Raw genomic sequence first — 17,244 nt, forward strand, 5'->3', positions numbered from 1 at the left:
GTGGCTCTTCTCATTGTCTTGTGGGGTGGGGGGGGGGGGGGGGCATGGCGGTGCATTAGTGGCACCGCAGCCGTGCCCGCAGTGCGATCACCCGAACGCGTGGCACATTAGTGCCTGCATTCTGGTCCAGTGCGATCTGTAAAAAATGCAGCATTATTTACAGAAAATGCAGCATTTTTTTTTTAACGCAGGGAGCCGGCCAGAATGCTATTCGGTGCGTTCCAGAGCCCGACCGCTTTGTGGTGTGAACAGGGCCCTTAGTGGTTTAGTAACTGAATCACATTTTGTATTTATTGATACTGACACTCTGTAAATACTTTTGTTCTTCTAGATTGCCAGCCATGGGGGTTATATACAGATAGACTGGAAAAGGGTGGAGACGGATGTTAACAAGGCTAAGAGGAAGATAAAGAAACAGGCAAATAAAACTGTGCCAAACCTCAACAATTTAATCGAAGAGGTAAGAAGATGTTTACGGAGTTTCTATGTTCTGTTTTAAAGCACATTTGGCTTAGTTATGCTTTTTCCTCAAAGAAAAAAAAAACATAGCCACAGAAAAATACAAACTGGCTTTTATCCTTCTTCAGGTAAAATATATGTAAACCCTAAATCTTCTTTTCAGTATATTTGGCATCATGTCCTACTGTATACAAACCATTTTTTGTGAATCTATTGCAAAGTTTCTTACCTGGAGAAACTGCCAGTAACAACACTTCCTGTTGTAGGCTATTGTCAGTTTGCTGCTCTAGTTTCTTCTTTTGCTCATTAGGCTACTTACTACATATATTAGACAGGCAGCTCAATGGCCAACTGAAGCAGTGCGCTTGGCAGGTTGCCTTCAATGCTGCTGCTAATTAGCAGGCAGTGGTTAGCATTGTCAGCCTACATTAGGAAGAGCTGTTACTAGCAGGATCTCCCAAGTAAGAAACTATTGTGCCAAACATACTATAAAATAGATTTTGGGTTTACTTGCACTTTAAAATAAAGGTAATTGAACAAAGTAGATATAGGTGTGTTACTTAAAGTGATATTAAAGCCTAATTTGCTTTTTTTTTATTTCTCCTTTAAGGAGACCCTCCTTTGCTGGAGGCTGTTGCTTTTTTTTTCGTAAACATTTTTTCATTCCTCGTTTTCTTGTGGGTCCCCGCAGCGCTCTTCCCCCCCGCCCCCTGCAGGGGTGCCACCATCGTTCTAATGGAGGCACTCGTGCCTGCTCGTTTCCGCAGTGGCTGTGTGCGTCCATAGACACACACAGCCCTGTGGCAGGCCACGCCCTTTCCCTCTTTGATGGCAGAGGAGCCTGTGGCTCCTCTGCCATCAGTATCCTCCACCCGGAAGTTCGCACGAGATTTCTCAGCTTTTCGGACGGGAGCGCGCGGCGAAGACACACCTCTTTTAATGTGGTTTTTTTTTTTAAATTAGGGAGAGAATTTTTTTTTTCTCTCCATTATTAGTATTAAAAAAAATCAGCTTTTATCAGTCTGCTGTTTCAAATGTATTGCATGATTCAAACTCTACATGGATATGTATGTGTTCCTATGAATTCAATCCTGAAATATTTATCTGCTTTGCAAAGGACGGAATGTATTCTTGGCATTTTTATGGATATGTATTTTGTTAATAATACAGTCTGTTTGTTCTTGGAAAAAAAACTAATAAGCAAAATGACTCCTAAAAACCACGGGGACTCTGCAGTTAATGAGATATCCGTGATATGGCATACATTTTACCTGTCATGAGAGAAATATTGGGGCTCTTGCTGCTGGCCTCCTTGGAAATTGCTAGTTGTGTGGTAGTTATTTTAACCTTCTGACTTCGGTACTTTCTGAGCTACTGACACCGGGCAAATTTGCTGGTCAGGAAATTTGGAGACGTTAAGGAAAAGACAAACTCTTTATCGGCATACTCTGGTCAGTGCCTCAGAGCCTGACCAGTAGTATTTTGGAAGTAGAGGTGAACAACAGTGGGCTCCATGTTTCTCTCGTGATAGTTGTTCTGTAATCTATTTGATGGTAACCATACATTCCAGGTAAAGATATACAACTTGTTTGCAGAGAAGGCTCACTTCAGACTTTCACTGCTGACAATTACTTGATGCTGCTTGATAATTGTGCATTCTGATATTTATATTTGAAGGAAAATCCTGTGGTATGCATGTATATAATGTTTGTGTAATTTAGGTTGATTGAACTGAAAGCTCGGCAGGGGTGCTGGTCAGACAGACCACATACATTTTGACCAATCTTTTTGTCTTGCAGTCAACAGATTTTATTAAGCAGAACGTTGTCGTATCTGGTGGATTCATTGGTGGTTTCTTACTGGGTCTTGCCTCTTAAGAACCGAAGGTGAAGCAGAAGCTGAGAATTCTCACAGGACTGGAATTTGAGTGAAAGTAAAAATCAAGATGATGGGAAATACCTGTCTGCTAACAAAGATGCCTTGTTTTGTTTTTCTTTAGAGCGGGTTTCCTTAAAAAAACGCTTATCTATAGGGAGTGCTTGCAAAGATCTCACAGTATAGTCTGCCCCATCATCTAAAGACTGACTGAACTGTCTACTTTAAACAAGAACATTATTACATGTATTGCTGTTCATCTACTTATTAGTTAAGAACAAAATCAGATTTGTGGACTTATTTCTTGTTTCGTGGTTTTATCATGGCTGTCATCACAATAGGTCTACAGATGTTCGTGTTAACTCATGCACATACTTTTTATATTTATTTAATGGTGTGTATTTTTTCTGACTAGTGCCAAAACAATGTACTGTAATTGGCAATCAAAGGCCCATCAGTGAATGTTACCCTTACAAAGAAATACAATCACTTTGTGCAATAGCTAATTCTACACCAGTAGATTCAATAGAAGTTGCAAAAATAAAAAAGTTATGTTACTTTTGTGTAGGAATTATTATTATTATGTGGGGGGGTCAATTATACATTTACTGAGCCCCAGTGTTGGGGGAGTTAACGGCACTGCCACTGACCCCCCACAATTCATCAATTCGGATGAGGATTTAGGGGGGGATTGTTAACACAAAAAAACGGGACTGCAATGACCACCAATGTGGGATGGGGTGATTAAAAAAAACAATGTCACTGGCCACCAATGGAGGGGGTTTTTGCACAACTATAGCACAACCAACATTTTCAGGCACGTAGGTACAGCCCAATCATTTAGATTATTGTGTGGCCCTTTGGAAGTGTCGGGGACAGCCATTGAATCCCTCTATTCAGGTTGACCACCATTGGCCTAAACCAGGTACTGTAGATGATAGAATCTGATCCTTTTGGAAAACAATTCCATTCATTAAATCTGGTACTCCAATCTATTTTGATGTGGGTTCAAAATAAGTTGACAAACCAGGAAGCTATATCCTGAGGGGATTCTGAAATTCATACAGACAAATTCTCTGGCTTCTCTTATAACTTGGTAGCTAGCAAAACCGAGAGGAGGATCTGGATGGAAAAAGAAAATCAAGGAGGAAAACTTGGAGGAACTTTTACCCATATCTTCAAAATAACAACACAGGCACCTTTTAGTAATCTTGATTCTCTAGTAATGACAATCTACAAACACATACTTCTAGATAATTGCCGGCATTTCATTTTTTTGCATACCTTATTTTTCTTTTCTTCCCCAGTCTTCTCACAATGGCCATTTTAACTAAGGGCGGGTTACTAGATCCACTTTTACTTCCTGGAACTCTGGCACATGTGACTAGGACATGTGACCATTCACATAATTTCATGGAAGAAAAATGCCTTTCCCTGAGATCTTGTGAGCCTACATATGAGATTTCCCAGCAATGCTCTGCTGGTGTAATCTTCCCAGGATGCAGCGCTTGGGCACGATTACATAATTTGTGCCAAAGTGGAAAAGCAATAGTTGTAAGTAAAATCAATATGTTTGTTTAGCTAATGAATGTAAGATGCTTTCATATCAGCATGCAGAGCTCTATGCTGATATGATTTTTAGTCAAACGGGGTAAAGGTCCACTTTAAGAAGCAGCTGGAGGAGCTGTTTTGATGTTAGTAAATGCATTAACCCCTTCGTGACTGACGACGTACAGTGTACGTCGCCAGCATCGGAGATTTGAAATGTCCAGCTGAAAAATTATGCCCTAACAGCTCATGAAAAATAGTATAGCTCAGTCATTCCAGAATGCACAAAAACATGCAATGCTTACCTGGTCAGTCTATTGTTTCTGCCTTTGTCTTAATATGTGGATAACAGGTTATGCTCCTAGGGTAATGGGGCTGTGGGGGCATTTGCCATTATGTGCAAGTATAAATACACATTATGACAATCTTGAGTTTGTCCTCCTCCAGCGATGACAACTTCACAATGTTTGGCATTGCTCCCATCTACTCAGATGATTCTTTCATTCATGGTGGTCTCTTGGTTTGGTGATTATGCAACTCATGCACATGCATATTGGATTTAAATTATCCTGGCACTAGGCTCCAGTATTGCATCTGAAAGAATGACAAGAAGGTCTGTTCCCACCTTTAGCCAAAAGTGCTTTCAGAATATCCACCAGCTTTGGTTGCTTAGACAAGCTGGACCTACTGTGGTGACTTGGCCACCCATGGTTTCTTGGGATATATCCTATGCTGGAAAATCTTCACTATGGATGCAAGCCAGAGAATGTGGCTCGACTGAAGCTTTCATATCCTCCATGCTTCCATTCTTCCATGACTCACAAGACCTTATCTTACTATAGTACATTTACATTTTGTGTGCAGACTCAGCCACTAACCATGCCTCTTTAAGCCATGTGCATATCGAGTACGGTTTTACCGTACCCATTTTTTGCCTTTTTGTGCTGCGAACACACACCACATGTTATGCCCACTCCAGAATGTCCGCTTTCTCATGTACAAAAGTTATTTATATATGTATGTATATAATATATATAATGTATATGTATGTAATTTGACAGGCGCAAGCAAAAAGGCATATTGCTAGCCTAAACTAAAATAAAGTGATGCAGGAGTCATCCTGTGGCTTACACTTGCAGGAAAATAAAGCGCCCGCTGAGTTCCTGACTTGGTTTAAATAAATCATACTGACTGCTATAAAAGCTTCTGTGAAAATGCAAGTTCCGCTTATCTTGCAATCCTCTCATCCTAATGTAAAAACAGTAAATAACAAAAAATCAAACATTAGGAGAAAAAAAGAAAATTATATAAAATATACTTACCTGACACACTAGCTTCTTACTGTTGCAACATTACTTCAGTGAGATCCTGGGAGAGCTGACGATCCCCAGTCTCATGAGAATGCACTCTTATCACTGTGCAAGAGTATCTTCGTGTGAGATTATGAGCTTTTCCTGGATTTCAGCTAGGAGGAACTGGGAACCTTTGGCCTGGAGGCAAATACATGAATCTCGCCCTTTCATGGTAGGAAAATATTTTTGAAGGCTACAGAAAGTTTACCACACATTGATTGTTGGGCATGGTGAAAGGTGGGCATTCTTAAAGCTGGGTACACGCAGACTGAATTTCAGTGGATTTAGGACGAACCAGCCGAAACTCAATCAGTGATGGCACTATTTCCTTGTGAAAAATTTAATAATTACATCTACTTTTGTCAAAGGGACGTGCTGTGAAATTGTTGGCTGAACAGTGCATGCTACCAATCCCTGGACACAGCTGTCAGTACAATGGACAAACCTTCACATGTTGCAAAATCAGCTTCCTCTGCAGCTCTTGGCATTTGTTCACAGGACACCTCAAAGTCAAAAAGAAAAGCTTCCTATACACTTAGAAAATTTCGGTCAGTTCTTGATGAACCGGGCAAAATGAGCTCAGTGGGTGGTCCTGTCTGCTGCCTCCCGACCGACATCCTTTGACTGAAAAATTGAAGGTGCTGGGTGGAAAATTGTCAGCTGCACAATGCCTGCATCCAATAAGATGCAAGCATTGTTCAGGTATTTTGACAGCCAGCGGGGCTGACTATAAAAATACTGAAGCTTGGCCTCGCGGGGGGATTCCTCCATCCACACAGTTTAGCGTAGATGGAGGAATCTCTTTTTCCATCTGTCCATAGGCTGAACAATAATAAACCTCTAGGTGTATGGCCAGCTTAAGTTGGTGATGGAAGGCTTATCTCTTGCTAGATGCTGGATTCACAGGTCTGAACACCGGGCAGGCAGCAGCTATAAAATGCCTGAAGTTTGTCGCTGGCTGTTTCCTCTCTAATTATTGCCTGAATCGTAAAGTATCACCACTTAGGACCACCAGCCCAACACATGGTACTAGTACTCAGAAGGCATATGCTCCCCGGCCCCCAGCCTAGTCCTTCTATAGAGCCCAAGATGAGTGACATCAGCCTCAACTAGACAGCAGCTAGAAGCTGGCATGTAAGGTAGGTATATTTTTCATTTTACGCCTGATTAATTATTATTTTATTTAACTCTATATCGCTACACGGGGGTTCAAGATAGGCTGACCTTGGATTGTCATGCAAGGTCTCTTTTACAGTGACACTAAACTCAGGGAGTTAAATCTTACAAATACATTCAAGTACCTTAAGTATAATTAAAAATATATCTTATTTGTGCATCACTCGGCTGTAGATCCTCAAATCATCTCTGAATTCAGGCTAATACTGTCCTTCCTTCTGGAGGGTGGCTACCGTATTTTGCGCTCCATAAGGCGTACCTGACAATAGGACAAAGGGAGGGTAGGGTTCTGTGTAGTTAGTGACAGGTGGCGCTGTGATTACAGCGTCGCGGTCTCAGTGATTACACAGAGCAGACGAAGAACGGACGTTCTTCGTCTGCTCTACGGGCTCTATGGTGAGCTCCCATGCCGCAGAGGAGCAGGGGACCCCGAACACCGTGCAGGGGGGATTGGAACAGGATCGCCGCTGCTCCTTTCATACAAGTGATGTAATCAGATCACTTGTATGAAAACGAGCGGCGGCTCCACACTATACATTTAGCTCTGCTTGTCAGGAGCTGGGCTAAATGTGCAAAAAAACTACTCTCCCAGCGCCTGAAACTGCATGTCCCCGGCGTCGGGCGATAGGGATTCCCTCAGCTCTCACACATTCGCTCCATAAGACGCACAGACATTTTTGCCTGCATTTTGGGGGACAAAAGGTGCGTCTTATGGAGCGAAAAATACGGTACTTTTGTTCCCCATAGTCAATGTGTGTGTTGTAAAGTAGTCACTGCTCCAATCTCACTCCTGTGATGGACTACAGTCTCATATTCAGTTCACTAATTTGTATTGAGATTGTAGTCCATCATGGATGCGAGCTTGGGGAGGTGACTACTTTACAGCGCACACAGGGACTTTGAAGAACAAAAGTAGCCACCCTCCAGAAGGAAGGACAGTGTCAGCACCAATTCAGAGATGATTTGAGGATCTACAGCTGAGTGATACACAAATAAGTTACATTTCTGTTGATAGTTAAGGAACTTGAATGCATTTTTAAGATTGAACTCATGAGTATAGCGTCACTTTAGGATTAATACCAAACAATCTAAATTCTAGACTGCCCAATATGCTCTTAAGTTGTTCCTAGTATGTTTGTCATTTAAAAGTCAGACAAAAGCCTGCACAACCATTGGTTAGACTTGAATAAGATACTGTTCCTTTTAAATAAAGCTGCAATGGAAAAAAAAAAAGATTTCCCTGTCAGCCGAAGAGTTACTAAGTAACAGCCAGTAAACAAAGCCGTCTCCATGGTTCATCACTCAGAGTGTTCAGTGTGTATAATAGCCAGGGACAATCAACATGGCTCTACCTCTCCTGCCAGGAAACTCATTTAATAGAAACGTACGTATCCTTTAATTATTTTCTTCCTTACATATGCACGCTCTTTATAAACAATCATTTCATTTTGTTGCATCTTTTCTCAGTAGAGATAAATGACTGTTTTTTTTTCTCCAGAAAACTGCTGTATAACGTTACCCTAAATTAGTACTTTTTTCCTTTATTTTTTTAAATATAATACTGTTTTTCCCCAAAACTTTTATTTGTGTATATTTTACTGTTTTTTCCCCCGAACTTTTATTTTTTTAATATATTACTGTTTTTTTCTCTTTTATTTTTGAAAGTTTTTTTGTTCCCCCTAAACTTTATTTGTCTATCATCCATTGTGACGTTCTGAGATGTAAGATTATGCTTCTGCCTCTACGTCTCAGAATTCTTCAGAGTTGTGTCCCACAATGTACTTTACTGTAAGAACAAAATCCTATTATTTATGTACAGTCAGAGTAAAGTGAATTTACATGTATGTCCAAATTGATTTCCTATTCTCTCCATTCTGGCTTCTATGCCTAGTACTTCACTGACCTGTAACAAGCACAAAGTAAAGCCTGAAAAGTCTGAACTCTTGTACCAGGCCACTGGATCACTAGATAGTGAAGCCAGGATTAGCATGAAAGACCTGGAGCTGGAAATACAGCAACTATACTTTAGTGCTCATCTACCCTGCCTTGAGACTGTGATCAAATACCAACCAGCACACTATCAGCATGGAGTTTGTATGTTCTTTACTTGTGTAATATGCGGGTAGTCTGGCTTCCTGCCACACTCCAAAGACATGCTGGTAGGCTAATTGGCTCCTGTCTAAATTGGCCCTAGTATGTGTGTATGTATGTGAGATAGGGAATTAAACCTGGGTACACGTGGTTATATTTTCTTTGTTCAACCGGCGGGCAAGTCGGTCAAGTCAAGTTGGACCGGTCGTTCTTCTGGTCAGCTCGGGTCGACCAAGCTTCCGGCCAGCTCGGCTCGGCCAAGCTTCCGGCCAGCTCGGCTCGGGCAAGCTTCCGGTCACCTCGGACTGGCCGCGCTTCAGGTCAGCTTTTCGTCCGAAAATCTGCCAGTTGATGGGAAGTGCACAACTTCAATTACTGTAGGAATGAATGGGATTCCTTGTCTTGAGCATTTTGTCGCCTAGGTGTGAATGGGTACTTAGTACTGGCTTGTAGAGACAACAAGGAGCCTATGGTAGGTGTGTTTGGGAACACCTTTCCTAAATTGCAAACAAGCAAAAGGGGTGTTGGAGAGATGCTTTGTAACCTCCTCTGTGGTGACAGGGTCAAAAGAGGAAATTAAGAAGTGTGATGGTGAGCCTGGTACATGAATAGGGGAAGGTGACTGGTCTAAGTCTGCGTGTAGTGAGCGGAGCCAAAGTGTCTAGGGAGGATGAGAGCGAGCTGTTGAAGACAGAAGTAGCCAGTTCTGGCCAGGACAGGGGTGAGATTTTGTCATAGAGGTAGTCAGTAGCAGAGTGGAGAAGAGAAGGGTCGAGGTGGCGAAGGTTTCTCTTGGTGACAGTGTGCCGTGTAGGGGGATTCAGGGTTGGGGACAGGGTGAGTGTGAAACTGACAAGGTTGTGGTCTGAGAGCGGGAAAGGGGTATTGGAGAGGTTGCAAGGAGCGCATAGGTGAGAGAAAACAAGATCTAGAATGTTACCATCTGAGTAAGTAGGAGCGTTTGTCCATTGTTTAGATCAAAAGAAGAGGTTAGGTTAAGAAATTGAGTGGAAGCCGGGGAGTTATTGTTATTAGCAATGTTAAAGTCACCAAAAAGGATAGTGGGTATTTCTAAGGAGAGAAAGTAGGGTAGCCAGGCAGAGAAGTCCTCAAGAAAGCGAGATACTGGTCCAGGAGGCCGGTATATTACAGCAATCCTCAGAGAAACTGGAGAAAATAGGCGAATACAGTGAGCTTCAAAAGAGGAGAGGGATAATGTATTCTACTCTATATTGAACGCTCACTGAAATTCTATATGTTGCTAAGGTGAAATCAGCAGAAATGTTAATATACTGTATGTAGAGAAGCAATCACACAGTTCTACATCATTCTCAGAATACTGTACTTGGATATTCTGGCATATTATATTTTTATATTGCTGACATTTCAAACGGCCTTTATAGCTGGGTAAAATGTACAGTATGTACTGTAATTAAATTGGCGCAATGATACAAATGTAACTATTTTTCCTGCCACTGTGTTTGGCAAAACATTTTTACTTGACTTTCATTAGATCCCTGTTAATATTATATGTAGCAATCTGAACATAAGTGCATATTGATTACGTTTATTGTATAAAATGTACTAACAAAAGAGTGGTTGGTGGGTGGATGTAACAAAATCTTTGACACCTATGACATTAAATAACATTAAAAAGTCTACTGTGAAGGTGACATTGCAAATGAAATCAGCATTACACACATTGTTCATTAATTGCATACTGCCAGGACTGCTGCATGTTTTTAATGTAACTATTTTTAGTCCAATAAACACATCAAAGGGACAGGTGGACAGGATTGGGACTGGATGCATCTGCCTCTGGGAGTCATGTCTGTGTCTGTCAGAGTCTTGCAATGCTTCATGAGATTTGAAGCTGCACCACAGGTGGAGGGCTGGACTTTGCCTAACCCTATCATAGACCATAGTTTGGGGCAGTGGTTCTCAATTTTTGTGAGATGAGACCCAGCTAATTGTCTTCTAAAACTTTCCTTTCCCCAGCAGTAAGGGCCCATTTACTTTTTGGCTTTGCATGTCGTGCATTAACGTGCATTGTGTTAAGGAAACCCATTAGATATGAATGGGCTGGAAATGCACCTTAATTTGGCTTAAATCATACATAACCCTTTTTTGTAACACAATGCATGGCAGCTCACTATAATGCACTGGCATGCATTGCGACACACTCGACACACTCGATATAGGTGCTTGGGGTGCCATTGCATTGCAATGACAGGGTCACTTTATGAGACAGAGAATATGAGAGACAGGAAGCAGCCTCACCCACTCTTTGCTATGCTACAACCCTCTCAACATTTCAGTCTGGGGGTTCCCCAAGTCTTTTAGGATCCTAGCATCACCCCTGTTATATCCTGTGCTAGCAAAGAAAGGTTTCTATGGCATCCATTTGGACTCATGAAGACATGTCCCATGCATATATTTAGCATACTTTTATTCACAAGCTGCGTGTTCAGGTTATATTTGCCACATAAGGTTTAATTCACAGAAGCATGACACTTGGGGTATTTTCATTCCCATGTATTATTTGCTTTTTTTTATAATAAAAAAAGAAACCATTTTAGGCAGTGATGAAATAACACGGTTAGATAAAATAACGATTTATTAGAAAACCAAGGCTTCAACATTTAAAATGGAACTGAACTCAAAAAGTGAAGATTTGCTATGTTATGGAAATTTACATGGAAAACTACAATCTCATGTTTAGTTTACCAATTTATATTGAGATTATAGTCCATCACGGGAGCAAGCTTGGAGCGGTGCCTACTTACAACACACAAAGGGACCATGGGGAACAAAAGTAGCCTTCCTCCAAAAGGAAGGAAAGTGTCAGCGCCAATTCAGAGATGATTTGAGGATCTACAGCTGAGTGATACACAAATAAGTTACATTTTTGTTAATAGTTAAAAGAGAACTATGGGGTAAGTGTTTTTCCCCATTGTTCTCTTAAGGGTCACGGGAGGACATAAACTAGCGTCCTCCCATGACCCTAAGCTCAGTATATCGCAAGCTACAGCTTGCAGCATACTGAGAACGCCGCAGCCGCCACAAATCCCAACATTACTGTCGAGATACACCCAGCTGCATGAGTGACGGCTGGCTTTGCCTATCTACCCGCCCCCCATCTGTTACTCCAGTCAGTGCTTGAGGATTGGATCGGGGGAATCCCTGCAGGGAGCCGTGACTGACAGTCACGACTCTCTACAGGGAGACGATCGAGAAGTGAGCGAGCGACGTTATGTGTTTTGCTCACTTCCCGATTGAGACGACGTGTGACAGTTTCATTGTCACATGTCGGCTCGAACTATGAGGTTGAGCGATTTTCACTCACCTTATAGTTCTCCTTTTAAGGTACTTACCGTATATACTCGAGTATAAGCCGAGTTTTTCAGCCCATTTTTTGTGCTGAAAAATGCCCCCCTCGACTTATACTCGAGTCAGCGTCTCGTGCACTGAGGAAAGTGAGTACGCTGGTCAGGTTTCTTCTTACTTACCTCGCCGAGCGTCGCGTCACTGCTGCTCCGGTGGGCGGCGCTCCGAGCGGGGTCATCTGGCAGTCTCCGGGTCCTAATTTAGGTGGCCGGAGACTGCCAGATGACACTGCTCGGAGCGCCGCCCACCGGAGCAGCAGTGACGCGACGCTCGGCGAGGTAAGTAAGATTGTACATTTACCAGTAGCTGCCTCATTTCCCACCCTAGGCTTATACTCGGGTCAATATTTTTCCCCAGTTCTTGGTGGTAAAATTAGGTACCTCGCTTATATTCAGGTCGGCTTATACTCGAGTATATACAGTAAATGTTTTTATTAAACCTTATCTTTAAGGTTTAACTCCTGAGATTAGTGCCACTTTAATTGTGCCTAGACAGTACCTTGAAAAATCTACCTTTTCTGGAGTGACACTAGGTGATGTCACTGCTGTGCTGTTCACTGTTCTCCTTGCTGGAGGCTCTTACACAAGGAAGCAAACCTTACCTCTTCTTAGATGGCTGACTTCACACAAAGACACAGTGCTGAGCAAAGCATGGTGAGTCTGTAATAAGGAAAAGATTAGCGGCTGACTAGTCCTTTTCCTGCCTTTTTTTGGGAACAGCAGTGATAGCTGCTTTACTCTTTAAGTGCAATACAGAAATAATAAGAATGATGCTCATAAGCATTATTTATGATTCTGAACTCTACATTGCAGGGGCAAATTATGACATCAAATAACAAGTGGAGTTAAAACAATGGATCCATCTTAGTTAATTGAACCTAACGTGCTTATTTACTATCCTTCTCAATCCTTTTTCCCATTCCGATTATCTTAGTGTAGCTCCAGCCAAACTTTTTTTGTTTGCTTTTCTATTGAGTGGGGATGGGTTAGAGACTGCCATTTTTTTCTACTCTCTTTGGGGCCATTAAGGACATTTTTAATGTTGTCACTGGGACAGTGGCTGACTGGAGCTTAATTTATTAATATAAAGGATACGTTAGCTTTCAGAATTAGTGCACTTACTGCCGCCGCCATCCTGTGGTTGCTGCTATGTCCAAATTTCCCTATCCTGCCAATTAAATATTCTCTGCGCAGCCCATCCCCAAATTGTATTGTAATGTTATGAACCTTATTAAGATACACAGTCCCCTATATGTATTTATTAAATATATACTGTATACTTTATATTATATATCATGTTCATTTTTCATTTTAATTTGTGTTTTCAGCTAGGAAAAGAAAAGTTCCATAAGTCTCAGCACTTTGGCTACTCTAATGATATCTCTATGTTGAGTGAAGAGAAGCCAGGTATTGGAGGAGAAGCACTTCTTGGACAGAAATTGAAGCCTAAATTCAGTGTCTTCCCTAGAGGAGTAGGCAGTGACGCTCCTTCTTGGGTTGCATTTGATAAACAGGTTTGTGTTTCATTTGTATTTCATTACTGATCTGTTTTTATGGAACATATCTGTTGCGTGATAAAAGTTATATAGATGTTTGCGGTTTCTTTCTTTCTGTCATGTCTGTTATTTTGTATAACGCATTTCTCAAATGCCCATGTTTTTAATTTTGCTGAAACAATGACATGTAAGTGATTTAGGATGATCTGGATAAGGTATGGAAGGAGCAGCAATGGTGCTTAATGTATTTCTAAAGTCAAACCTTTATTTTTAGTTTAGTGTAGCGCTCACCCCCGAAGGAGCCACTAGAATAGCCTGGGTCATCACTAGTCTGTCTAGGGGATTTGGTCTTCAGCTGCCCGATTAACATTAACCACCCTCTTCTAGTGCCCACAAAGCTGATATCCACTCCAGAGTACAATGCCAAATAACTTTTATTGAACATATTCACTCTGGGGAGAGAGGGTATAGGAATCCTAGACATCAAGGGTAGTACAGACATACCTTCTGGACTCACCAGCCCCTTTTTAGCATCCCAGTGTAGATCCATTGGTAGCACAGTTGAATAGAAAATTGAGCAGCAGATGAGCAGGGATGAGCACAGATCCTCAGCAGGAGAGACACCAGACTTGCTCCTGAGGTCCACCATGTTCCAGAGACCTCCAGCAGCCATCAGCTTTTCTGGTTCTCCTCCTCTGACAACCACATGGCTCCTCCATACTTGAGGCCTAGCTAAACACTTCCCGCACTCCAGCATCCCCACCGCCAGGCCTCAGGCCTAGCCTGGGGGGTGGCTGGACAACACCCCAACCTGGACTAATCCATGGCTGGCGCCCGGCTAGAACTTAGCACACGACAATTCCCTTGACTATATAAGCATTTACCCAGCATGCAACACTGGTTGAGAGAGACCCAGTGATTGGCTGGTGAACTGCACACACACTCACAGTGTCTCTCATTGGTTGTCCCACTCTACAGCAAAGACACACTCCACCCAGGTAGGTACAATCAATGCCAGAACACCAGCAATTAACCAGATAAATGCCAACTATAATCTAGTCAGACTGACTACAGTTCTGGCAATCACTAACTTTCTAGTAGCCATCTCACAGAAGGTGATGGGGGCTACATTAGAATAAAGTATGGATTGATTAAAACCTGTGTTATATTTTATTTTTGTGCGTCCTGCTGCAGAGATTTCCTTTCAGTTCTTGTCCCAAACGTACAACAGGAAGTGAGAGAAAATGTTCCCAATATACCGGGTAAGTGGAAACTCCCACTAAGACTGTTAGCACCAGAACAGGTGTTCCCGTTGAAAGATTTCTCTATTCTGGTTCCTGTGATGTAAAAAGTTTTTGGATTACCCATCACCCACTGGACTACCCACTGTGTCCCAGTGACAATGTTGACCAGGACTAATAGAGAGGCTGAATCTCCTCAGTGGGTAAACAGAGAGCAATAAAAACCTGACTGTTTTAACCTTTCCATACTCTACACAAAAAAAGTTGTGGCTTTCAATACACTTTAAAATAAACTTGTTTTAGTTTTAGATATAGTGGGGAATGATTGGAACATCTGTCATTTTTTTATTGCTATGTGTGTCCTGTTGGGGAGCTGTTCCCAACTGTCCCTTTGTTTGACTGCCCCTCTTGGATTGCTGAAATGAGGAGGACATAAAGCTGGAGTGAGTGATTCCAGCAGTATCAGTGCATTTTCTTGCTGAGGTTAAAGTGGAGCACCAGACTAAACTTTTTTGTTTTGTCTGATGCTCCAGAAGAAGAAATCCAGACATTTTTTTAAATTAACCCTTGCAGTGGGGCTACCCCTGCATTGAAAGAGTGAACTGCTCATTTTCGTCTAGATACAAAAGTAAAAAAGTTATGGTCACCTGAACTGCTAAGCCGGCCGACTGTGTCAAGCCTCTGTCCTCCTTCGCTGCAGCGATGGTATGTACCCTGGCATCCTCATGTCTATACACAGTGTATAGAACGTGATGACACTAGGGTCCATAGACCTCTGCACCAAAGGTGGATAGACGCTGGAAGGACCAGTCTGAGAATAAGTATGTCCGGGTGAGTATAACTATTATTTTTGTATCTAGACGAAAATGAGCAGTTAACCCTTGCAGTAGGGCTACCCCCACCATTTCTTTAATACAAAACTTTGCCCAGAGTTCTAAGGATTATTACAGATTTTACATCATGGTTCATGTTTCTGCATAGTTTATGTTGTTTGAGTAATAAACATCTGTTCATTTCAGGTTCTGTCATTCAAAGCCTATTTTGAAGAAGATATTCATCAGAGACGAGACGAAACCTTGCGCGTCAGGCTCTGTAAAATCTATTTCTATCTTGAAGATGACACAATTCAGGTAGTGGAACCTCAAATGAAAAACAGTGGAATTCCACAAGGTATGTACACTTTCATCTAATAATAAACTGCTTTTTGAAGGTAATGTTGCAGTTTGTTTTAATTCATAAGCTTATTTCACAATTTTCATTTATTATTTATTTTTTTGTATCAAATTGAAAAATAATCAAAGTAGGTGATTCTGATTTTATTTTTTACTGTGGGGCACAGTGGATGTAATACGGTCTTGTCCCATACCAGCATAGTAGATACCACAACATTTTGGCCATGCAAAACTGTTTTGTATCTTGTCATTTTGCCATGTCTTTTATTGTCCTATCCTATTTCCGAACACAGTAGCAATTGTAATAAAATATGCAAAGATCACTGGTTTTGTAAACTAAACTCCAAACAAACGCCTAAAGATTAAGATGCATTTCTGTCCATTCAGTTCTGAGATCAATACAGCCCTGCCAGACAGCAAAACTTGGTTGGCAACCTGATTTTTCTCTACTGCAGTTAAGCAATACAGTCTTTTCACCTCCCAGCCTGATAGGACAGCGAAGGAGCAGCGACAGGACAGTGATAAGTCATCCCCCTGTTCACTCTTTCCTCCTATCAGAATGTTCCTTGTCAGCTCACGTGCACTTCAGCACACCTTATTAGCTATTTTCCTCTCTGCCCTCCCACTCCCAATCTGAGTTTTGCTAAATAGAAGATTAGAGGCTGATACCAAGTCATATTCACTAGTTGCATATAAATACATCCAGTCCTATTTTAATAAACCCAAAACTGCATCAACTGGGGTTATATCCCGTTAAAGCTTTAAAACTATTTTTAGTATACAAAATGTTCTTCTCCTAATATTAGTATGTTGATGGGATCTCATTCCTTGCATCAAAGCGGTTCATACAAGAAGGCCCTACTCCAGTAACCATTATTTGGCGTCCCAGTTATTGGTGGTGCAACAAGATACAGACAAGAAAATTAATCAGACTGAAATCCCCATCCCTATTGCAGCCACATGTGCTTACAGTATTTATTGGGGCTACTAGTGATGCACAGCTATGAGCTATATACACCTGGTCTTGTTGATATTTAGCTTTTGTTGTATCAAATGTTAGCCAATATAGGGGATTGGGTTCTGTTGACATCTGCTCTTGTGGGTGTGTTGTGTTAAATAAAATCCTGCTTGCTGCATCTTTGATGTGGTTTCCATCAAGACATGCCTTACAAAGAGTTCAATGGTAATGTGTTTAAAATGCATGTAAAAGCACAGTGTGCATACAACTCAATGCACAGGTGTGATCTGGGCCTTATAGAAGACTCTTCTGTTGCATAGCCATGAGAAATATGCACTTAGCCATCTAGCTGTTCACCTTTTGAACATATGGCGCAGTACAGGAACTCATATACAATCAGTGGTGGACCTAATAACCAAAGGGCCCTGGTGCAAGATTTTATCTTGGGGCCACCCTCCCAAGACTGAGAGGATCACACTGGCCCCCGAAC

The 17,244-nt window shown here is 41.7% G+C and overlaps 2 protein-coding genes across 2 annotated transcripts in view; both read left to right on the top strand.

Annotated features, from left to right (window-relative positions):
* FUNDC1 (FUN14 domain containing 1) overlaps nt 1-2,467 on the top strand; it is a 9,321-nt gene extending 6,854 nt beyond the window's left edge. Inside the window, exons 4-5 of the mRNA XM_018565794.1 lie at nt 332-460; nt 2,259-2,467. Of these exons, the coding sequence (XP_018421296.1) occupies nt 332-460; nt 2,259-2,336 (207 nt within the window). The 3' untranslated portion in view covers nt 2,337-2,467. The remainder of the gene's footprint in view (nt 1-331; nt 461-2,258) is intronic.
* Nucleotides 2,468-7,704: 5,237 nt separating this feature from the next.
* The window catches only part of EFHC2 (EF-hand domain containing 2), a 61,857-nt gene continuing 52,317 nt past the window's right edge, over nt 7,705-17,244 (top strand). The window contains exons 1-3 of the mRNA XM_018565793.1: nt 7,705-7,794; nt 13,216-13,401; nt 15,644-15,794. Of these exons, the coding sequence (XP_018421295.1) occupies nt 7,753-7,794; nt 13,216-13,401; nt 15,644-15,794 (379 nt within the window). The 5' untranslated portion in view covers nt 7,705-7,752. The remainder of the gene's footprint in view (nt 7,795-13,215; nt 13,402-15,643; nt 15,795-17,244) is intronic.

Source organism: Nanorana parkeri, unplaced genomic scaffold, assembly GCF_000935625.1.
Source record: "Nanorana parkeri isolate BGI_ZX_2015 unplaced genomic scaffold, ASM93562v1 scaffold888, whole genome shotgun sequence".
Taxonomy (NCBI): Eukaryota; Metazoa; Chordata; class Amphibia; order Anura; family Dicroglossidae; genus Nanorana; species Nanorana parkeri.